The sequence below is a fragment of the Mustelus asterias genome, chromosome 24 (genome assembly GCF_964213995.1).
Source record: "Mustelus asterias chromosome 24, sMusAst1.hap1.1, whole genome shotgun sequence".
In the NCBI taxonomy this organism is placed as follows: domain Eukaryota; kingdom Metazoa; phylum Chordata; class Chondrichthyes; order Carcharhiniformes; family Triakidae; genus Mustelus; species Mustelus asterias.
The window spans coordinates 57,784,059-57,808,585 of record NC_135824.1 but is presented as its reverse complement, the minus strand read 5'-3'; the positions used below and the strand labels follow the sequence as shown (position 1 = coordinate 57,808,585).

The 24,527-nt window shown below is 51.8% G+C and overlaps 1 protein-coding gene across 2 annotated transcripts in view; it reads right to left on the bottom strand.

Annotated features, from left to right (window-relative positions):
• coq8b (coenzyme Q8B) overlaps positions 1-23,390 on the bottom strand; it is a 34,446-nt gene extending 11,056 nt beyond the window's left edge. The window contains exons 1-10 of one of the 2 annotated variants that reach the window (XM_078241805.1): positions 23,323-23,390; positions 21,667-21,843; positions 13,020-13,409; positions 12,166-12,232; positions 11,955-12,032; positions 10,186-10,308; positions 8,614-8,699; positions 7,030-7,170; positions 5,461-5,542; positions 5,268-5,361 (exon numbers count right to left, since the gene is read on the bottom strand). In XM_078241805.1, coding sequence (XP_078097931.1) covers positions 5,268-5,361; positions 5,461-5,542; positions 7,030-7,170; positions 8,614-8,699; positions 10,186-10,308; positions 11,955-12,032; positions 12,166-12,232; positions 13,020-13,409; positions 21,667-21,843 — 1,238 coding nt within the window. In that variant the 5' untranslated portion in view covers positions 23,323-23,390. The remainder of the gene's footprint in view (positions 1-5,267; positions 5,362-5,460; positions 5,543-7,029; positions 7,171-8,613; positions 8,700-10,185; positions 10,309-11,954; positions 12,033-12,165; positions 12,233-13,019; positions 13,410-21,666; positions 21,844-23,322) is intronic. The other variant, XM_078241806.1, reaches the window with a different exon arrangement.
• Between the last annotated feature and the right edge of the window lie 1,137 nt (positions 23,391-24,527).

Here is a 24,527-nt window from a genome sequence, read left to right as displayed (position 1 = left end):
GGCCAATCAACCTAACCCGCACATCTTTGGGCTGTGGGAGGAAACCGGAGCACCCGGAGGAAACCTATGCAGACACGAGGAGAATGTGCAGACTCCACACAGACAGTGACCCAAGCCGGGATTCGAACCCAGGTCCCTGGAGCTGTGAAGCAGCAGTGCTAACCCACTGTGCTACCGTGCCGCCCCGTCACCTGAAGAAGGAGCTTAAGGCTCCGAAAGCTTGTGTGGCTTTTGCCACCAAATAAACCTGTTGGACTTTAACCTGGTGTTGTTAAACTTCTTACTGTGTTTACCTCGACCACAGGGACGGCAGTCGGTTCAGGAAGACGGCTCACTATCGCCCTCCCAAGGGGCAATTAAGGATGGACAACGTTGCCTTGTCAGTGACACCCGCATCCCCAGAATGAAAACTACACACTTAAGTAACTGTGTTCCAGAGCACTGTGCAGGTGACGACCTAGTGATATTATCACTAGACATTTAATCCAGAAACTCAGCTAATGCCTTGGGGAACCCGGGTTCGAATCCCGCCACGGCAGATGATGGAATTTGAGTTCAATAAAAATAAATCTGGAATTAAGAATCTACCGATGACCATGAAACCATTGTCAATTGTCGGAAAACCCATCTGGTTTATTAATGCCCTTTAGGGAAGGAAATCTGCCGTCCTTACCGGGTCTGGTCGACATGTGACTCCAGATCCACAGCAATGTGGTTGACTCTCAACTGCCCTCCAAGGGCAACTAGGGATGGGTAATAAATGCTGGCCCAGCCAGCGACTCCCATGGCCCAGGAATGAATTTTAAAAACTGCTGGATTCTACCCACAGGGAGCAGCGCGATGGATCTAAGCCTCAGATACCAGGACCCCACGCACCCCGGACATTCTCTCTTCCACCTTCTTCCGTCAGGGAAAAAGATACAAAAGTCTGAGGTCACGAACCAACCGACTCAAGAACAGCTTCTTCCCTGCTGCTGCTGTCAGACTTTTGAATGGACCGACCTCGCACTAAGCTGATCTTTCTCTACACCCTCGGGCGGCACGGTGGTTAGCGCTGCTACCTCACAGCGCCAGTGACCCGGGTTCAATTCCCGGCTTGGATCACTGTCTGTGTGGAGTCTGCACGTTCTCCCCATGTCTGCGTGGGTTTCCTCCCACAGTCTGAAAGACGTGCTGGTTAGGGTGCATTGGCCGTGCTAAAATTCTCCCTCAGTGTTACCCGAACAGGCGCCGGAATATGGCGACTAGGGGATTTTCACAGTAACTTCATTGCAGCGTTAATGTAAGCCTACTTGTGACACCAATAAATAAACTTTAAAAACTTAAACATTTAGCTATGACTGTAACACTCTGCACTCTCTCCTTTCCCTCTCTATGAATGGTATGCTTCGTCTGTATAGCGCACAAGAAACAATACTTTTCACTGTATACTAACACATGGGACAATAATAAATCAAATCAAAAAGGATTTGAGCCCAGTAAACCCAAGATTGTCAGAGACAATTAGTGGGGAAACAGCCCCACTGAGTGGTGGAGCAGTGAATTACAGTTCCGCCGCCTTCTGCCTCAAACTCTGCCAGTTCGTCCCGTGGCAGCGCCCGTTTCTTATTCCACTGGTCTTGCCGGTTTCAATTCCACAGACTGATTTGTTCACCAACAGCAGCGTAGAGGTCAACCCTGCAGGAATCTCACGGAACCCAAACAGGCAAAACAAGGAAAGGAAAATACAGGCAACCTCGGGGGGAATGCAGATCTGCATTTTAAACACTCGGGATTCAGAGAATATTGTGCATCTGTTCATTCACCCCGCCCCAGTCCAGATCTATGATGTTTAAGGAGCGCAAGCACTTCCTGGTCACATACCATGACCCGATTTTTAGTCACATGAAGATTTATCGAAGTAAACTGTGTTGACATTTCCCATTCAACCTTGTTATGCAACGGTCACGGGGTCGTTTCAGGTTTTGGCTACTAAGTGGTTTAGAGTCATAGCGGTTTACAGCATGGAAACAGGCCCTTCGGCCCTACTTGTCCATGCCGCCCTTTTTTTTAAGCTCGTCCCAATTGCCCACATTTGGCCCATATCCCTCTATACCCATCTTACCCATGTAACTGTCTAAACGCTTTTTAAAAGACAAAATTGTACCTGCCTCTACTACTGCCTCTGGCAGCTTGTTCCAGACACTCAGCACCCTCTGTGTGAAAACATTGCCCCTCTGGACACTTTTGTATCTCTCCCCTCTCACCTTAAACCTCAAGTTTTAGACTCCCCTACCTTTGGGAAAAGATGTTGACTATCTAGCTGATCTGTGCCCCTCATTATTTTATTCTATAAGATCATCCCTCAGCCTCCTACGCTCCAGAGAAAAAAGTCCCAGTCTATCCAGCCTCTCCTTATAACTCAAACCATCAAGTCCCGGTAGCATCCTAGTAAATCTTTTCTGCACTCTTTCTAGTTTAATAATATCCTTTCTATAATAGGGTGACCAGAACTGTACACAGTATTCCAAGTGTGGCCTTACCAATGTCTTGTACAACTTCAACAAGACGTCCCAACCCCTGTATTCAATGTTCTGACGGATGAAACCAAGCATGCCGAATGCCTTCTTCACCACTCTGTCCACCTGTGACTCCATTTTCAAGGAGCTATGAACATGTACCCCTAGATCTCTTTGTTCTACAACTCTCCCCAGCGCCTGATCATTAACTGAGTAATTCCTTTGTACGAGCTTTGTGGAGCTTGTTTCTGTAATTATCTCGATTCCACTGCCAGCCTTCTACCTAAAACAAAAACCTTTTATTCATCAACAGCCTTGGACAATGCCAATTCACTTCTTTCTGATATGAAGTCCCACTCTATCACATTTCAGTTGTGTCTACGGAGCCCAAACTATCACTTTCCCCAACTGTTTAAAGTTTAATCATTAGTCACAAGTCGGCTTACATTAACACTGCAATGAAGCTACTGTGAAAATCCCCTAGTCGCCACACTCCGGTGTTTGTTCGGGGAGAATGAGGGAGAATTTAGCACGGCCAATGCACCCTAACCAGCACGTCTTTCGGACTGTGGGAGGAAACCGGAGCACCCGGAGGAAACCCACGCAGACACGGGGAGAACGTGCAGACTCCACACAGACAGTGACTCAAGCCAGGAATCGAATGGGCGGCATGGCCGCCTCACAGTGCCAGGGGACCCAGGTTCGATTCCCGGCTCGGGTCACTGCCCGTGTGGAGTTTGCACGTTCTCCCCGTGTCTGCGTGGGTTTTCTCCGGGTGCTCCGATTTCCTCCCACAGTCCAAAGACGTGCTGGTTATGGTGCATTGGCCGTGCTAAATTGCCCCTTAGTGTCAGGGGGACTAGCTAGGGTAAATGCATGGGGTTATGGGAATCGGGCCTGGGTGCGATTGTGGTTGGTGCAGACTCGATGGGCTGAATGGCCTCCTTCTGCACTGTAGGATCTTGCTGATTCCGGATCCCTGGCGCTGTGAGGCAGCAGTGCTAACCACTGTGCCGCCCACTCGATTCCCGGCCTTGGGTCACTGTCTATGTGGAGTCTGCACGTTCCCCGCCCCTCCCCGTCCCCCTCCCCCCTGTGTCTGCGTGGGTTTCCTCCCACAATCCGAAAGACGTGCTGGTTAGGTGGATTGGCCGTGCTAAATTCTCCCTCAGTGTACCCGAACAGGCACCGGAGTGTGACGATTAAGGGGATTTTCACAGTAACTTCATCGCAGTGTTAATGTAAGCCTAACTTGAGCGACAGGCTTCCCCCAGCCCCCCCACCACTCGCGCCGTGTCCTGGCTCACGGTGAGCAATGCCACAGGGTATCCACTCGCTGGAACAGAGGAGCTATCGGGAATGGGGAAACTCCCAAATCCACCCCTCTGGCCCATCATCTCCCCCCACACGTAACTGAATTAAACCCAAAGATTTGGCCTTCACCCTCAGTCTAATCCAACAAACCAGACTAACCACTCACCGATCTCGTTGCTGCTAATGGAACTGGGCTGCGTGTGAAATGGTCGTCGTGTTTTGCTGACATAACGAACTATAAATGTCAAATTCATTGGATGGTTTGGACCTGGGATCGCGAAACGTGCTGAACATTTTTTGTTCTTTCACAGACTGTTCTGTGGGAGAACCAAATCTATCGATTAAACTTTGGAAAGATAACTTTACAGCCTCACGACCTCCTGAAAAATCTGCACTATTCCAACACTATAGTTAAGAAAGCCCCACCAACGCCTCTACTTTCTCAGAAGACTAAGGAAATTTGGCATGTCCGCTACAACCCTCACCAACTTCTACAGATGCACCATAGAAAGCATTCTTTCTGGTTGTATCACAGCTTGGTATGGCTCCTGCTCTGCCCAAGACCGCAAGGAACTACAAAGGGTTGTGAACATAGCCCAATCCATCACACAAACCAACCTCCCATCCATTGACTCTGTCTACACCTTGGGAAAAGCAGCCAGCATAATTAAGGACCCCACGCACCTCGGACATTCTCTCTTCCACCTCCTTCCGTCAGGAAAAAGATACAAAAGTCTGAGGTCACGTACCAACCGACTCAAGAACAGCTTCTTCCCTGCTGCTGTCAGACTTTTCACAGAATCCCTACAGTGCAGAAGGAGGCCATTCGGCCCATCGAGTCTGCACCAACAACAATCCCACCCAGGCCCTTTCCCCGTAACCCCACATATTTAGCTTACTAGACCCACTGGCACTAAGGGGCAATTTAGCATGGCCAATCAACTTAACCCGCACATCTTTGGACTGCGGGAGGAAACCGGAGCACCCGGAGGAAACCCATGCAGCGACGGGGAGAACGTGCAAACTCCACACAGACAGTGACCCAAGGCCGGAACTGAACCCGGGTCCCTGGCGCTGTGAGACAGCGGTGCTAACGTGACCGTCCGGTGTGGAGTCTGCACGTTCTCCCTGTGTCTGTGTGGGTTTCCTCCGGGTGCTCCGGTTTCCTCCCACAGTCTGAAAGACGTGCTGGTTAGGGTGCATTGGCCGTGCTAAATTCCCCCTCAGTGTACCCGAACAGGTGCTGGAGTGTGGCGACTAGGGGATTTTCACAGTAACTTCATTGCAGCGTTAATCTAAGTTAATGTGACACTAATAAATAAACTTGAACTATGATTCTATTCTACGATTCTAAGTGCCTGGGGATGTTTTCTACAATAAAGGCGCTGTATAAATACAAGTTGTTGTTGTTGTGGTGGAGGTGGCCTCTTTATCGACAAGGGGCTAAAAGCATACCTGAACCTCCTGGCACAGGCCGCCTCCCGGATGTAGTCACATTCCCATTCCAGCTCACGCTTCAATACCACGATCCCACTCTCGGCAAACAGACCTGGAGGGAGGGATGGAGAGAGAAGCAGTGAGCCCCGGAGCAGTTCCTGAGCCTGGGAGGCAGCTTGCTCCCGGTGGGAAGGTTGGAGCTGGCACTTACCTTCAGGCAGTGGGATGCTCATCTTCAACAGAGACAGCAGGTTCTCCACGTCACTCTTGATGCTCTGAGCGATTCCCGGATACTGGAAGAACGAAGCAGATTAAATCGTGGCAAGCAGTCGAATGTAGACAGAAAACCCCAAAACCAAAGCATCTGAAACACAAACCTTTCTAATCACGAGTCACAGATAATCTACAGGTCACACGATTTATTAATTTGTTTTTACTCTGGCTCCGTCACTGGGCCAGTGCACTGGCTGTGTCACTGGACCGGCGCACTGGCTGTGTCACTGGACCGGCGCACTGGCTGTGTCACTGGGCCGGTGCACTGGCTGTGTCACTGGGCCGGCGCACTGGCTGTGTCACTGGGCTGGCGCACTGGCTGTGTCACTGGGCCGGCGCACCGGCTCCGTCACTGGGCCAGTGCACTGGCTGTGTCACTGGACCGGCGCACCGGCTGTGTCACTGGGCCGGTGCACCGGCTGTGTCACTGGGCAGGCGCACCGGCTGTGTCACTGGACCGGCGCACTGGCTGTGTCACTGGGCCGGTGCACTGGCTGTGTCACTGGGCCGGTGCACCGGCTGTGTCACTGGACCGGCGCACTGGCTGTGTCACTGGGCCGGTGCACCGGCTGTGTCACTGGACCGGCGCACTGGCTGTGTCACTGGACCGGCGCACCGGCTGCGTCACTGGGCCGGCGCACCGGCTGCGTCACTGGGCCGGCGCACTGGCTGCGTCACTGGGCCGGCGCACCGGCTGCGTCACTGGGCCGGCGCACTGGCTGCGTCACTGGGCCGGCGCACTGGCTGTGTCACTGGGCCAGTGGACTGGCTGTGTCACTGGGCCAGCGCACTGGTTCTGTTACTGGGCCAGTGGACTGGCTGTGTCACTGGGCCAGCGCACTGGTTGTGTCACTGGGCCAGCGCACTGGCTGTGTCACTGGGCCAGCGCACTGGCTGTGTCACTGGGCCAGCGCACTGGCGGTGTCACTGGGCCAGCGCACTGGCTGTGTCACTGGGCCAGTGCACCGGCTGTGTCACTGGGCAGGCGCACTGGCTGTGTTACTGGGCAGGCGCACTGGCTGTGTCACTGGGCCAGTGCACCGGCTGTGTCACTGGGCCAGAGCACCGGCTGTGTCACTGGGCAGGCGCACTGGCTGTGTCACTGGGCAGGCGCACTGGCTGTGTTACTGGGCCGGCGCACTGGCTGTGTCACTGGGCCAGTGCACTGGCTGTGTCACTGGGCCAGTGCACTGGCTGTGTCACTGGGCCAGAGCACCGGCTGTGTCACTGGGCAGGCGCACTGGCTGTGTTACTGGGCCGGTGCACTGGCTGTGTCACTGGGCCAGTGCACTGGCTGTGTCACTGGGCCAGAGCACCGGCTGTGTCACTGGGCAGGCGCACTGGCTGTGTTACTGGGCCGGCGCACTGGCTGTGTCACTGGGCCAGTGCACTGGCTGTGTCACTGGGCCAGAGCACCGGCTGTGTCACTGGGCTAGTATCCCAGGGGACGACTGCGGAATTCCCACCCAGCAGCTTGGGAGTGGGATTGCGGAGTAAACGGGCCTACCTGGATTTTGATGGCCACTTCCCTCCCGTCTTTGAGCTCTCCGTGATGTACCTGCCCAATCGAGGCAGCAGCAAACGGTCTCTCCTCGAACGCTGCCAGCTTATCGCGCCAGTCAGGGCCCAGCTCCTCGTCCAGAACTCTCTGAGGAAAGAGGGTTTAAACAGTGTAATCCCGTCCACCGCGGGCCTCAGGGCCCAGTCCCCCACCCTGCAGTCCCCCTCCTCTCCAGCCAGGCCGCTTCCCATCCATGGAGGGTCCAGTGGCAACACCACATCTGCCAGATTTAGCCACATAAGGACTTACAGCAAACAGTAGATTTACTCGGCAAAGTCTGGATTAAAAAGTGCCCGACACCAAACAGTCTACAGAATCTATTTAAATAGACCGCAGCAGAATATTTACACTGTCTCTGCGGAGTCTGCACGCTCTCCCAGTGTCTGCATGGGGTTTCCTCCCACACTCCAAAGATGTGCAGGTTAGGTGGATTGGCCGTGCTAAATTGCCCCTTAGTGCCAGGGGGGTTAGCAGGGTAAATACATGAGGTTACTGGGATAGGGCCTGGGTCGGGGGGTTTTTTCGGTGCAGGCTCGATGGGCCGAACGGCCTCCTTCTGTACTGTCGAGATTCTACGATGTGGATTGGCCAAGTTAAATTGCCCCTTAGTGTCAGGAAGATTTTAGCAGGGCAAATACGTGGGGTTATAGAACACAGAACAGTACAGCACAGAACAGGCCCTTCGGCCCACGATGTTGTGCCGAGCTTTATCTGAAACCAAGATCAATGGGGATAGGGCCTGGGTGGGATTGTGGTCGGTGCAGGTTCGATGGGCCGAATGGCCTCCTTCTGCATTGTAGGGATTCTAAGATTTTAAATGTGTGGGGTCACGGGGAATAGAGCCTGGGTAAGATACTCGGTCAGAGAGAGTTGGTGCAGTCTTGATGGGCCGAATGGCCTCCTTCAGCACTTTCGGAATTCTGTGATTCTTGGTGATGTAACACCTTCGGGCAGCTCTCAAAAACCCCCAACTCTACCCGTCAACATATACCGAAGCTTGTTGCTTAAAACCACTGGGGACCCAAATCTCACCGGGGATATTGCTGTTGGACTGACAACCCTTTGCTGGGATTGTCACCGTGAGAAATCCACTGGCGTCCCTTCTTTCGGCTGGGAGCTTTGCTCTCTGTGAATCACAGAATCCCTACGGCGCAGGAGGAGGCCATTCAGCCCATCGAGCCTGTACCGACCACAATCCCACTCGGGCCCGATCCCCGTGTATTTACCCTGCTGATCCCCCTGGCACTAAGGGGGAATTTAGCACGGCCAATGCAACCTAACCCGCGCATCTTTCGGAGTGTGGGAGGAAACCGGAGCACCCGGAGGAAACCCACGCAGACACTGGGGGGGGAGGGGGGAGAAGGTGCTGACTCCACACAGACAGTGACCCGAGGCCGGGAATCGAGCCAGGGTCCCCGGCACCGCGAGGCAGCCGTGCCAACCCACCGTGCCGCCCTGTGTGTCACCAGGAGCTATTTTTCCGCAATGGGCACTGAACAAAAACACAAGTGCTGCTGTCGGTAAACTCACCACCGTCTGCCGAGCGGGCATGAAGTCCGCACTCTGCCGCACACGTTCAAATATCTTCTGGAGCTGAGGGTTTATGAAACTGCTGTCTGTGTGGAGGGAAAATCGATTGTGTGAAAGCTTGCATCGCAGAGACCCGTCTGCGCATATCCCGCAATGCCAGAACGGGAGGCCATTCAGCCCCTCGTGCCTGTTCCACCGCTCATCCATTCATAAGAGATAGGAGCAGAATTGGGCCATTCGGCCCATCCAGTCCGCTCCGCCATTCGATCATGGCTGATATGCTCCTCATCCCCATTTTCCTGCCTTCTCCCCATAACCCTCCAACGCCATTCCCAATTAAAAATCTGTCTAACTCCTCCTTAAATTGACTCACTGTCCCAGCACCCACCGCACTTTGGGGCAGCGAATTCCACAGATTCACAACCCTTTGGGAGAAGTAGTTTCTCCTCAACTCTGGTTTAAATTTGCTGCCCCTTATCCTCAGACTGTGACCTCTTGTCCTAGAATGCCCCACAAGAGGAAGCATCCACTCCACGTCTACTTTATCCATACCTTTTATCATCTTGTATTCCTCAATTTGATCTCCCCTCATTCTTCTCAATTCCAGAGAGTATCGGCCTAAACTGTTCAATCTCTCTTCATACGGCAAACCCCTCATCTTTGATTTGATTTATTATTGTCACATGTATTAACAGTGAAAAGTATTGTTTCTTGCACGCTATACAGACAAAGCATACCGTTCGTAGAGAAGGAAAGGAGAGGGTGCAGAATGTAGTGTTACAGTCATAGCTAGGGTGTGGAGAAAAATCAACTTAATGCAAGGTAGGTCCATTCAAAAGTCTGATGGCAGCAGGGAAGAAGCCGTTCTTGAGTCGATCGGTACGTGACCTCAGACTTTTGTATCTTTCTCCCGATGGAAGAAGGTGGAAGAGAGAATGTCCGGGGTGTGTGGGGTCCTTAATTATGCTGGCTGCTTTGCCGAGGCAGCGGGAAGTGTAGACAGAGTCAATGGATGGGAGGCTGGTTTGCGTGATGGATTGGGCTACATTCACGACCTTTTGTAGTTTCTTGTGGTCATGGGCAGAGCAGGAGCCATACCAAGCTGTGATACAACCAGAATGAATGCTTTCTATGGTGCATCTGTAAAAGTTGGTGAGAGTCGTAGCTGACATGCCAAATTGCCTTAGTCTTCTGAGAAAGTAGAGGCGATTTAATTCTCTGGAATCAATCTAGGGAACCTCCTCTGAACTGCCTCCAATACCACTACATCTTTCCCCAAATACAGGGACCAAAACTGTGCGCAATACTCCAGGAGCGGCCTCAATACTATCATTCCCATTCCGTATTTTAACTCCATTCACCTGCCTTGGCGCCACGTCCCTTGATTAGCAAACAAGAACAACATCGCTGCAAAGAGAGACCTGCCGTCGAAGTTTTTCATCTTGCACTCATCAGATCACACTTATCGAACCACTGAGGGGGGGACGGGTAGGGAGAGGGGAGACACACACACTGGGGTGTCTCGAGAGAGAGAGGCGGCGGACGAGGAACCAGTGCAACTTGAAAACGCACCTTGAATGCTCAGCATCTGCCCGATCTTCAGAGCTGCCCCCCGCACCTTGCACAGCGTGTCGACGATGCGTTCCGCATTAGCCTCCGACAGGAAGGGGCTGGAGTCCAGAAGGCCTTCATTTGCTGTGTTTAGAACAAGCACCTCGGAGGATTACTATAGTGCGGAACAACTGAAATAGCAGCCAAATATATCAACCACCCGGCTAACTGCCTGAATGAAGTAATCAACATGCTGAAATGTTAAAGATCATAGAATCCCAACAGTGCAGAAAGAGGCCATTCAGCCCATCAAGCCTGCACTGACTACTATCCCACCCAGGCCCTATCTCTGTAACCCCACGTATTTACCCTGCTAATCCCCCTGATGCTAAGGGGCAATTTACAATGGCCAATCCACCCAACCTACAAACCATTGGCTACTCAGGGACAATTTATCATGGCCAATCTCCACCTAACCTACACATCTTTGGACATTAAGGGGCAATTTACAATGGCCAATCTCCACCTAACCTACACATTTCTGGACACTAAGAAGCAATTTAGCATGGCCATGTAAAGGTTAGACCCGGATCTTTGAATGGTACATTGCAGGAGACCAGCCATTTGGCCCATCGTGCCCGTGCTAGCCCTTTGAAGAAGCCAACTGAATAGCCCCGTATTTTGTCCCTCCTCTATCTTGAGCCAACAGGGCAGGCAAAGACTTCACTGCTTTACTGACCCACCGTGAAAGTTGTAAGCTCTGGATAAACCCTGCCACGGGCTTGTGGGGGTGGCGGCGACGGCAGGAGGAGAACGAAGGGGGGGGGGGGGGGGGTTGGTGTCAGGAGTGAACAGGACCAGCGACTCGGTAAAGACACCCTCCACAGTTTTATCAGATAACACTCACCATTTACACACCCACTGCCAACAATGGCCATTTGCTGAGATACAGGAGATGGACACCCAGTGAACCAGAGGGAGGGAGGAAAATGCTTAACCAGCATTGCCTGTCTTACTTTTTTAAATTTATTCGTGGGACATGGGCGTCGCTGGCTGGGCCCAGCATTTATTGCCCATCCCTAGTTGCCCCTTGAGAAGGTGGTGGTGAGCTGCCTTCTTGATTCGTTGCAGTCCACGTGCTGTGGGTTGACCCACAATGCCGTTAGGGAGGGAATTCCAGGATTTTGACCCAGCGACTGCGAAGGAACGGCTGATATATTTCCAAGTCAGGATGGTGAGTGGCTCGGAGGGGAACTTGCAGGTGGTGGTGTTCCCCATGTATCTGCTGCCCTTGTCCTTCTAGATGGAAGTGGTCATGGGTTTGGAAGGTGCTGTCTACGGATCTTTGGAGAGTTGCTGCAGTGCATCTTGTAGATGGTACACACTGCTGCTACTGAGAAGCCAACTGAACAGCCATTTATTTTGTCCCTCCCTTTTCTTCAAGCGAGTCTACCTTGAACCAACAGGACAGGCAAAGACTTCACCGCTACACTGACCACCTTGAAAGTTGTAAGCTTTGGATAAACTCTACCACGGGCTTGTGGGGGTGGCGGCAGCAAGAGGAGAGTGAAGGGGGTCAGGAGTGAACAGCAGCAGCGACTCGTATAGACACCCTCCACAGTTCATCAGTTAACATTCACCGTCTAAACACCCACTGCCAACAATGGCCATTTGCTGAGGTACAGGAGGGAGATGGGCTCCCAGCGAACCAGAGGGAGGGAGGGAGAATGCTTAACCGGCATTGCCTGTCTTACTCAAGAACCAGAAGAGTTCAAACACCGAGGTCTCACCTCTCGACGTCTGGTTTCCACTCACTGACTTTTTAGCAACTTCTGCCAATGCGCCGAGTCCCAAGCTCACCGCCAAACCTGCCAATGGAAGCACAATGGAAGCAACTCAACGTTCCATACTCAGCCACAGACTGACTGCTCTCAAACTATCTCACCATCCTGGGGCTGAGGCCCTAAGGCATTGGGGCCGAGTGTGAAGGGTCTCACCTACCTCCAAAGTTTGCCAAACGGCTGAGCCGCGAAGAGGGGACCTTTCTTTCACGGGCTTGTTCACTTAACTACATAAAAAAAAGAGAAAATAGGTCAGAAATCCATCATAGAATACCTACAGCCATTCGGCCCATCGAGTCTGCACTGACTCTCCGATACAGCATCTTACCCAGACCCCAACCCCAACTTATCCCCGTGATCCCACAAATTTACCATGGCCAATCCACATCGTGGGACAGTAAGGGGCAATTTAGCATGGCCAATCCCCCTAACCTGCATACCTTTGGACACTAAGGGGCAATTTAGCATGGCCAATCCCCCTAACCTGCACACCTTTGGACACTAAGGGGCAATTTAGCATGGCCAATCCCCCTAACCTGCACACCTTTGGACACTAAGGGGCAATTTAGCATGGCCAATTCACCTAACCTGCACATCTTTGGACACTAAGGGGAAATTTAGCACGGCCAATCCACCTAATCAGCGCGTGTTTCGGACTGAGAGAGGAAACCGGGAGCATTCGGAGGAAACCCACGCAGACACGAAGAGAACGTGAAAACTCCACACAGTCTCCCAGGGCTGGAATGAAACCCGGGTCCCTGGCGCTGTGAGGCAGCAGTGCTAACCACTGTGCCACCGTGCTCTGAACATCGACCTTTTATCAGTCTTTTTAACCTCCCCTCAGCCTCTCCCGTAAGATCCTGGCTCAATCAATGGTCTTGATTTCTTGGGACGCGCCATCGCTGGCAGGTATCGGAATACAGAGCAGCCCTGGTTTTGTAATGACAGTGAAACAGGCTCCAGGGGCCTCCTCCTGTTGCTGTGTGAGAGTGACGGTGCCGAATGTTTCCTCACCCTTTGTCTTGGAGCCTTGGACTGACTCCATTTATCTCGGTTCTGCTTCATGTTTCTGGCCTTGGCAATGTCTTCGGGGGTCAGACCCCTCACTGAAGCCTCGTCGTGGAGAAACTTCGCCTGCCCCATTCTGAGACCCGCGAGCGAGCAAAACTTCCTGCTGCCGACCTCGGACCCGCCCCCTGCCGCCCGGTCCAAGCCAGGGCGACTGTCCCTCTGGCCACGCAGCAGTGACCTCTCACCCCTGTGGGTATCAGGCGCCCCCTGGCTCCCGGCGGCCGCAGCTCCGCCGGAATGTTCCGGAACCATTTCCGAGGCAAGGTTCCATCGCGCTGCCTCATCTGTCCCCTCAAATGGAAGGTGATCCTCTCTGAATTCTCGCACTCCTCGCTGAAAGACAAGAAAAGAATCGATTACAGGAAGGTCATAGAATCATAGAATCCCTACAGTGCAGAAGGAGGCCATTCGGCCCATCGAGTCTGCACCGACCACAATCCCACCCAGACCCTACCCCCACATATTTTACCCGCTAATCCCTCTAACCTACGCATCTCAGGACTCTAAGGGGCAATTTTTTAACCTGGCCAATCAACCTAACCCGCACATCTTTGGACTGTGGGAGGAAACCGGAGCACCCGGAGGAAACCCACGCAGACACGAGGAGAATGTGCAAACTCCACACAGACAGTGACCCAAGCCGGGAATCGAACCCGGGACCCTGGAGCTGTGAAGCAGCAGTGCTAACCACTGTGCTACCGTGCCGCCCCGTCATTCCGCATTTTTATAAAATCATAGAATCCCGACAGTGCAGAAGGAGGCCATTCAGCCCATCGAGTCTGCACCGACCACAATCCCACCCAGATCCTATCCCCACAACCCCACATATTTACCCTCCTAGTCCCCCTGACACTAAGGGGCAATTTAGCACGGCCAATCCACCTAACCCTTGACCAAGGGTTCATCTTTGGACTGTTTTAATTTGATTTATTATTGTCGCATGTATTAACATACAGTGAAAAGTATTGTTTCTTGCGTGCTATACAGACAAAGCATACCGTTCATAGAGAAGGAAACGAGAGAGTGCAGAATGTAGTGTTACAGTCATAGCTAGGGTGTAGAGAAAGATCAACTTCTGCAAGGTAAGTCCATTCAAAAGTCTGACAGCAGCAGGGAAGAAGTTGTTCTTGAGTCGGTTGGTACATGACCTCAGATTTGTGTGTCTTTTTCCGGATGGAAGAAGGTGGAAGAGAGAATGTCCGGGTGCGTGGGATCCTGAATTATGCTGGCTGCTTTGCCGAGGCAGCGGGAAGTGTAGACAGAGTCGTTGGATGGGAGGCTGGTTTGCGTGATGGATTGGGCTACATTCACGACCTTTTGTAGTTCCTTGCGGTCTTGGGCAGAGCAGGAGCCCATACCAAGCTGTGATACAACCAGAAAGAATGCTTTCTATGGTGCATCTGTAAAAGTTGGAGAGAGTCGTAGCGGACATGGCAAATTTCCTTAGTCTTCTGAGAAAGTAGAGGCGTTGGGAGGAAACCGGAGCACTCAAAGGAAACCCACGCAGACACGGGGAGAACATGCAGACTCCACACAGTGACCTGAGGCCGGAATCGAACCAGTGTCCCTGGTGCGGTGAGACAGCAGTGCTAACTGCTGTGCCAGTGTCGCCCCATCTGTCTCTCCCCCACCCCAGCACTCTTAGAACATAGAACATTACAGCACAGTACAGGCCCTTCGGCCCTCGATGTTGCGCCGACCAGTGGCACCAATCTAAAGCCCCTCTAATCTACACTATTCCAATATCATCCATATGTTTATCCAATGACCATTTAAATGCTCTTAATGTTGACGAGTCCACCACTGCTGCAGGCAGGGCATTCCACGCCCTTACTACTCTCCGAGTAAAGAACCTACCTCTAACATCTGTACTATATATATCACCCCTCAATTTAAAGCGATGTCCCCTCGTGTTAGCCATCACCATCCGAGGAAAAAGGCTCTCACTATCCACCCTATCTAATCCTCTACCAAGTCACCTCTTAACCTTCTTCTCTCCAACGAAAACAACCTCAAGTCCCTCAGCCTTTCCTCATACGATCTTTCCACCATACCACACAACATCCTGGTAAATCTCCTCTGCACCCTTTCCAACGCATCCACATCCTTCCTATAATGCGGCGGCCAGAACTGTACGCAATACTCCAAGTGCGGCCGCACCAGAGTTTTGTACAGTTGCAGCATGACCACCTGGCTCCAAAACTCAATCCCTCTACCAATAAAAGCTAACACACCGTACGCCTTCTTAACAACCCTATCAACCTGGGTGCCAACTTTCAGGGATCTATGCACATGGACACCCAGATCCCTCTGTTCATCCACACTACCAAGTATCTTACCATTAGCCCAGCACATGACAGAAAGGTCACTTCCTGTTTCTCTGTCTCAAAACTCTTACTTTTTGGGCTCGCAACTGAGATTCGGGGTTGCTGAAGCACGGAGTGGGGTGGGGCGAGATGGGCCAGCCATGCATCTCCCCATTGCTGGGGGCTGGACCACCCCAGACAACCACGGGAGTGAACCTCTAGTCAAACGGGCAGCGGCGAGGGAGGCTGAAGGCAGGTGACTCTCAGCGTCCTACAATTGTTGCAGACAATTCCTTGCCCTAATACAGCAATAATGGTTAAAGGATGCCGGAAGGTGATTCCGCATTTTTATAGAATCACTGAATCCCGACAGTGCAGAAGGAGGCCATTCGGCCCATCGAGTCTGCACCGGCAACAATCCCACCCAGATCCTATCCCCACAACCCAACATATTTACCCTCCAAGTGCCCCTGACACTAAGGGGCAACTTCGCACGGCCAATTCACCTAACCCTTGACCAAGGGTTCATCTTTGGACTGTTTTGATTTGACTGTGGAGGAACAGAGATATCTTGGGGTCCATATCCACAGATCTCTAAAGGTTGCCACTCAAGTGGATAGAGCTGTGAAGAAGGCCTATAGTGTGTTAGCTTTTATTAATGTGGGTTAGTATTCTGTAACTTGATTTCTGTGTCTCTGTGCACTGTTGGAGAACAGATTTCCACTCCATCTGACGAAGGGGCAGCGCTCCGAAAGCTAGTGGTATTTGCTACCAAATAAACCTGTTGGACTTTAACCTGGTGTTGTGAGACTTCTTACTTAGCTTTTATTAACAGGGAGTTGGAGTTTAAGAGCCGTGGGGTTATGCTGCAACTGTACAGGACCTTGGTGAGACCACATTTGGAATATTGTGTGCAGTTCTGGTCACCTCACTATAAGAAGGATGTGGAAGCGCTGGAAAGAGTGCAGAGGAGATTTACCAGGATGCTGCCTGGTTTGGAGGGTAGGTCTTATGAGGAAAGGTTGAGGGAGCTAGGGCTGTTCTCTCTGGAGTGGAGGAGGCTGAGGGGAGACTTAATAGAGGTTTATAAAATGATGAAGGGGACAGATAGAGTGAACGTTCAAAGACTATTTCCTCGGGTGGATGGAGCTATTACAAGGGGGCATAACTATAGGGTTCATGGTGGGAGATATAGGAAGGATATCAGAGGTAGGTTCTTTACGCAGAGAGTGGTTGGGGTGTGGAATGGACTGCCTGCAGTGATAGTGGAGTCAGACACTTTAGGAACATTTAAGCGGTTATTGGATAGGCACATGGAGCACACCAGGATGATAGGGAGTGGGATAGCTTGATCTTGGTTTCAGATAAAGCTCGGCACAACATCGTGGGCCGAAGGGCCTGTTCTGTGCTGTACTGTTCTATGATTTGATTTATTATTGTCACATGTATTAACATACAGTGAAATGTATTGTTTCTTGTGCGCTATACAGACAAAGCATACCGTTCATAGAGAAGGAAAGGAGAGAGTGCAGAATGTAGTGTTACAGTCATAGCTAGGGTGTAGAGAAAGATCAACTTCTGCAAGGTGGGTCCACACGCATAAAGGATAAATTAGGTTTGTAAATGTCAGGTATTGACAGTGGCACAGATTTAAACTGGCAAAAGATAAAGGCAAAAATGAGAACAGAAATTTGACCCAGCGAGTGTTTGAGGTGTGGAATGAGCTGCCCGATCATGGGGCGGGGGAAAACACGGCAGATGTGGCGGCTCAGTGGTTAGCACGGCTGCCTCACAGCGTCAGGGACCCGGGTTCGATTCCCGGCCTCGGGCCATTGTCTGTGTGGATTCTGCATGTTCTCCCCGTGTCTGCGTGGGTTTCCTCCGGTTTCCTCCCACAGTCCGAAACACGTGTTGGTTAGGGGCTGAATTCTCCCTCAGTGTAACCCGAACAGAGTGTGGGCGACTAGGGGGATTTTCACAGTAACTTCATTGCAGTGTTAATGTAAGCCTTACTTGTGACGCTAGTAAACAAACTAAACCAATGGCAAATTATACCATTACCTGGGAAGGAGGGTTACGGGGAGAAGGCGGGAGAATGGCGCTGGATACAGGAGAGCTGCTACAAGACACGATGGCCAAACGGCCTCCCGTCCTGCTGCAACAATCCTGGGAAAAGGATTACATTTATTCCTTTGGCAAACTCAAAAGGTGTCCCAAAGCACCTTACAGCCAATGAGTTTTGGCAGCGAGGTCACTGTTATGTAGAAAATGTGGCAGCAAATATGTCCCATAAACAGAAGACTTTTTTTTTTAAGTTCATGCAGGCTTTGTGGTACGTCACATAATAGAACATAGAAAAAATACAGCACAAACAGGCCCTTCGGCCCACAAGTTGCGCCGGTCATGTCCCTACCTACCTAGGCTTATATATAGGCTTACCTGGAACCCTCAATCCTATTAAGTCCCATGTACTCATCCAGAAGTCTCTTAAAAGACCCTATCGAGTTTGCCTCCACCACCACTGACGGCAGCCGATTCCATGCACCCACCACCCTCTGAGTGAAAAACTTACCCCTGACATCTCCTCTGTACCTACTCCCCAGCACCTTAAACCTGTGTCCTCTCGTAGCATTTCAGCCCTGGGAAAAAGTCTCCGAGAATCCACCTAATCTATATCTCTCAACATCTTGTACACCTCTATCAGGTCACCTCTCATCCTTCGTCTCTCCAAGGAGAAAAGACCGAGCTCCCTCAATCTATCCTCATAAGGCATGCCACTCAATCCAGGCAACATCCTTGTAAATCTTCTCTGCACCCTTTCAATCATTTCCACATCCCTCCTGTAATGAGGTGACCAGAACTGAGCACAGTACTCCAAGTGGGGTCTGACGAGGGTCTTATAAAGCTGCATCATTATTTCCCGACTCCTAAACTCAATCCCTCAATCCCAGCACACCATACGCCTTCTTAACCACCTCCTCTACCTGCGAGGCCGATTTAAGAGTCCTATGGACCCGGACCCCAAGGTCCTTCTGATCCTCTACACTGCTAAGAGTCTTACCCTTGATATTATACTCCTTCATCCCATTTGACCTGCCAAAATGGACCACTACACATTTATCAGGGTTGAAGTCCATCTGCCACTTCTCCACCCAATCTTGCATTCTATCTATGTCACGCTGCAGCTTCTGACATCCCTCCAACCTATCCACAACACCACCAACCTTCGTGTCGTCGGCAAACTTACCAACCCATCCCTCCACTTCCTCATCCAGGTCATTTATGAAAATGACATACAGCAAGGGTCCCAGAACAGATCCCTGGGGCACACCACTACTGACCGACCTCCATTTAGAAAAAGACCCATCTACAACCACTCTCTGCCTTCTGCAGGCAAGCCAGTTCTGGATCCACTAATCCACTAATGCCCAATTATCATCTAGAAGTCGGTGGTGACAACTGAGTGGCTTTGGGAGAGTTGTTGAGCATGTGTATGGTTTGCGAAGACTTCATTTGAAGATATTTCTGCCTACGCAATTACATTTAAAAGCTAAGCTTAAAAAACTTAACTCAACCACACTTTAAAAGTCAGAAGGCATGCTGGGTTAGTTAAAATTGACTGCAATGTCAACAAAAGAAAGGAGATTGTCATCGACTTCAGGAAGCGTAAAGGAGAATATGCCCCTGTCTACATCAACGGGGACGAAGTAGAAAGGGTCGAGAACTTCAAGTTTTTAGGTGTCCAGATCACCAACAACCTGTCCTGGTCCCCCCCATGCCGACACTATAGTTAAGAAAGCCCACCAACTTTCTCAGAACTTTGGCATGTCAACTCTCACTAACTTTTACAGATGTACCATAGAAAGCATTCTTTCTGGTTGTATCACAGCTTGGTATGGCTCCTGCTCTGCCCAAGGAACTACAAAAGGTCGTGAATCCATCACACAAACCAGCCTCCCAGCCATTGACTCTGTCTACGCTTCCCGCTGCCTCGGAAAAGCAGCCAGCATAATTAAGGGCCCCACGCACCCCGGACATTCTCTCTCCCACCTTCTTCCGTCGGGAAAAAGATACAAAAGTCTGAGGTCACGTACCGACCGACTCAAGAACAGCTTCTTCCCTGCTGCTGAGACGTTTGGATGGACCTACCTCGCATTGAGTTGATCTTTCTCTACACCCTAGCTATGACTGTAACACTACATTCTACACTCTCTCCTTTCCTTCTCTATGAATGGTATGCTTTGTATAGTGCGCAAGAAACAATACTTTTCACTGTATGTTAATACATGTGACAATAATAAATCAAATCAAATCTAATCACAGTGCTGTAAACAGCAGCTTTCCATGGCACAGCTGCGAGGATTTTTTGGCAGTCAGAGACAGCATGTGCCAAACAATTTCAGTAACACAGATAACGAATCACATATATTGCAGTTTCAGCCCTTTGTTTGCAGTTCAGGTCAAGTCTGTTTTGAGTTCTGCTTTGAGCAGTACAGGACTGGCAGAAAAAGCCAGTATCTCTCTCTCCAGCCTTTTCTCTTTCTGTAATGATTTAATTTTAAGTTCTGTTCAATAAAAGAAATTCAACTCCGTACCAGTGCTGTCTCCGTCTATTCAAAGGAATGAATGGACGGTACAGCAGATAAGAATTGACATTGGGCCTGGAGTCACATGGAGTCCATTCTGGGTAAGGACAGCGGATTTTCTTCCCTATCGGACATTTTTGAACCAGATAAGCTTTTCTTTTTTAAACAACCCAGTAGCTTATGATAACAATTACAGACACAAGCTTTTAATTTTAATTATTTAATATACTGAATTTACATTTCCCAGTGCCACAGTGGGGTTTCAACTCATGTTTCTGGGTTACTTGTCCGTAACTCGTAACATAAGCACCGTGCTATTGGACCCGTAAACTGGATAGTCTGCTTTTGTGACGTTGATTGAGGGATAAATGTTGGTCAGGAGGCCGGGGGAGAACTCCTCTGGTCTCTTGGGATCTTTTATTCATTCATGGGACATGGGCGTCGCTGGCTGGGCCAGCATTTATTGCCCATCCCTAGCTGTCCTTGGACGGCAGTTGAGAGTCAACAACATTGCTGTGGCTCTGGTCACATGCAGGCCAGACCGGGTAAGGACAGCAGATTTGGGCGGCACGGTAGCACAGTGGTTAGCACTGCTGCCTCACAGCGCCAGGGACCCAGGTTCAATTCCGACCTCGGGTCACTGTTTGTGTGGCGTTTGCCCGTGTCTGCGTGGGTTTCCTTCGGGTGCTCCAGTTTCCTCCCACAGTCCAAATATGTGTAGGTTAGGTGCATTGGCTGTGCTAAATTGCCCTTTAGTGTCCAAGAATGTGCTGGTTCGGTAGACTGGCCATGCTAAATTGACCCTGGTGTCAGGGGGATTGTTGGGTTTATGTCACACTATCAGTAACCCCCACAGCCTGCCTCCTGGACTTGCAGAATCTCACTGGCTGTCCTGTCTGGAGACAATACACATCTCTTTAACCTGTGCTTATTGCTCCCTCCACTCACATTGTCTGTATCTTTAAGACCTGGTTGGCTATAGAGATTCGCATTCTAATCAGTATTCTGTAACTTGATTTTGTGTCTCTGTGCCCTGTTTGAGAGCACATTTCCACTCCATCTGACGAAGGAGCAGCGCTCTGAAAGCTAATGGCATTGGCTACCAAATAAACCTGTTGGACTTTAACCTGGTGTTGTTAAAACTCTTACTGTGTCAGGGGGATTAGCAGGGGAAATGAGGGTTGCGGGAATAGGGCCTGGGTGGGTCAGTACAGATCTGATGGGCCAAATGGCCTCCTTCTGTACTGTAGGGATTCTATAGATTTCCTTCCCTAAAAGGACATTGGTGAACCAGATGGGTTTTTCCGACAATGGTTTCATGGTCATCAGTAGATTCTTAATTCCAGATATTTTTTATTGGATTCAAATTCCACCATCTGCCATGGTGGGATTCGAACCCGGGCCCCCAGAACATTAGCTAAGTTTCTGGATTAATAGTCTAGTGATAATACCTCTAGGCCATCACCTCCCCATGGGAGGGAAGTTAGGGCCTGAGTTTGTGTCCTCTGAAAGTTGGCACCTCTGACAGTGCCGCACTCCCTCACTACGCCTGCCAGCCTAGACTTTGTGTTGGGAGTGGGATTCTGAACCCACCATTTGGCAGGCTGTTCCGAGGGGCAGTCGGATTGCACATTGGGGAGATTCCTTTCTGCCTTTGGCTTGTTCAAGTGATAAGGCCGCCACGATCGAGCCGTTTACCTGTCGCTTGAGGAGCAGAGAACTGACACATTGCTCCGCGGAGAGCTGGGCCCTCCGCAGGCCAGGGCCCAGCACAGATCCGCAGACAGCGAGTCTCAGCTCTTCCCCCTGTTTCTCTGTGAAGGCCTTCCCCACCCGCAGTGCACCCCACAGCACCTTGGCCACCTCTGTCCACATCTGTAATAAAATAAACGTCACCCGTTAAAGCCGGCAGAGAGAAACATTTATTGTCCAACTCTCCCAGAGACAAGGTACGAATTTCGTTCTGGGAACAGGACACGACATTCAGCTCCTCTGTGCTGCCACCGTTCAACTAGACCATGGCTGCTCGTCACCTTAACTCCATTCACCCGCCATAGATTCCCAACCCTTAAAAAGCTATCAGTCTTAAAACTTTCTACACAGCCTCACATCCCTCAGCACCCAATCCCACCCCCTCCGAACCCTCTCCCTGGCACTCAACCTCATGCCCCCAACAAATGATCATTGGCACCAGGAATAACCAACCCTTCCTGCATCCAGCAGCATCTTAAACCCACATTTCCCGCCCCCTCCCTTCACCAGTCGCCCGAGAGAGGCCAGTGCTGGGAGGCAGGTAGGGTTACTCCGTCCCTGGGTGCTGGGTGGAAAAGAATCGGGGAAGGGAGAGAAAGAGTTGGGTGGTGGGCAGACTTGGTGGCATGAGGTTGAGTGCTGTGGGGCGGGGGAGGGGATTGGGTGCTGGGGGATGTGAGGCTGGGTGCTGGATAGGGTGGAAAGTTGGACACGGGGGGGGGGGATCGGCTGCCAGGGGAGGGTTTTGGGTGCTAGGGGAGGGTTGGACTGAGTGATGGGGTAGTGGGGATTGGGTGCTGGAGGTGGGTGAGGCTGTGGGTGCTGAAGGGCTTTGGGTGCTAGGGAGGGGGGACAGTGGGTGCTGGGGGGGGAGACAGTGGGTGCTGGGGGGGGGGGGGACTGTGGGTGCTGGGGGGGGGGGGGGACTGTGGGTGCTGGGGGGGGGGCAGTGGGTGCTGGGGGGGGCAGTGGGTGCTGGGGGGGGGCAGTGGGTGCTGGGGAGGGGGGGGGCAGTGGGTGCTGGGGGGAAGGGGGGACAGTGGGTGCTGGGGGGGGAGGGGGGACAGTGGGGGGGGGAGGGGGGACAGTGGGGGGGGGAGGGGGGACAGTGGGTGGGGGGGGGGGGGATCGGCTGCCAGGGGAGGGTTTTGGGTGCTAGGGGAGGGTTGGACTGAGTGATGGGGTAGTGGGGATTGGGTGCTGGAGGTGGGTGAGGCTGTGGGTGCTAAAGGGCTTTGGGTGCTGGGGAGGGGGGGCAGTGGGTGCTGGGGGGGGGGGAGGAGGGACAGTGGTTGCTGGGGGGGTGAGGGGGGACAGTGGGTGCTGGGGGGGTGAGGGGGGACAGTGGGTGCTGGGGGGGAGGGGGGCAGTGGGTGCTGGGGGGAGGGGAGGCAGTGGGTGCTGGGGAGGGGTGGGTGGTGTTTAAAACAAAGGGTCAGCATGGACAGGTCGGGCCGAAGGGCCTGTTTCCCGGCCTCTCGGTGACTCTGTGGCGGGGTGATGGGCGCCCCGCTGCCGGGGGGGGAATTTCCTCCGCAGCCCAATCCCACCATCGCCCGGCCTACACCGCCGGTCCGCCGCTCTCCCTCCGGCCGCCGGTACCTCAGCGTCCCCAGCAGCGGGGCTCCGGCCGCCGCTCCGCCCCAACGTGGGCCAAACCCCGCCCCAGACCTGGCTGACAGACAGCTCCACCAACCAATCACCATTCAGGGAATAAAGTCCCGCCCCAGCATGGCTGACAGGCGGCTCCCTCAGCCAATCACCATCAATTACCTATGGTCCATTCCTTTACGATAGGCACCTCTCTCAGCCAATCATCATTCAGTATCTGTAGTCCCGCCCCCCCAACGTGGCTGACAGGCGGTTCCTCTAACCAATCATCATTCAATAGAACATGTCCCGCCCTATCGGGATTGACAGGCAGCTCCCTCCACCAATCAATGTTTGTATCTGTAGTCCCGCCCCAGTCTGGCTGACGGACAGCTCCATTCGCCAATCAACATTCACTACATTCTGTCCCGCCCGCCCCTCATGACATTGACCAATCACCCATCTGCTGAACATATTCCCGCCCCTTACCCGAGCTGACAGGCAGCCCTTCTGACCAATAATCATCGGGTAAATAAGGTCCCGCCCCCCTCCCTGGAGACAGACAGCTCCTTTCACCAATCATCACCGAGATCACCCCCCTCGCGCTGACTGAATCCACCAATCACCTTCTGGGGTCCGGGACGGGGCAGCCAATCATAGTGAAGGGGGCGGGTACTGCCTTTCACAGTGATTGACATCAGGTGTACCCAATCAGAAGGTAGAATCCCGGCCAATCAGCGTCTGGGGGGCGGGTCCGCCACCTGCAGCAACAAAAGTTTGGAGGGAGCTTTGGAAGTTGTTTCCAACTTTATTTTGTTCATTAAAATGCCTTTATTTTTATATTAATTGCTATAAATTATGTTTGATTCGTCATTATATGATAGTAACTGTAAGATTAACAAAAATAAAATAAAGTAAAATAAAAATATAATAAAATATTATAAATTATAATGACTTCAATCAGGGTATTGAGGTTGGCCTATTGGACTCAGTAAGAAGTCTCACAACGGTAGCACAGTGGTTGGCACTGCTGCTTCACAGCGCCAGGGACCCGGGTTCGATTCCCGGCTTGGGTCACTGTCTGTGTGGAGTGTGCACATTCTCCTCATGTCTGCGTGGGTTTCCTCCGGGTGCTCCGGTTTCCTCCCACACTCCAAAGATGTGCGGGTTAGGTTGATTGGCCATGCTAAAAAATTGCCCTTCATGTCCTGAGATGT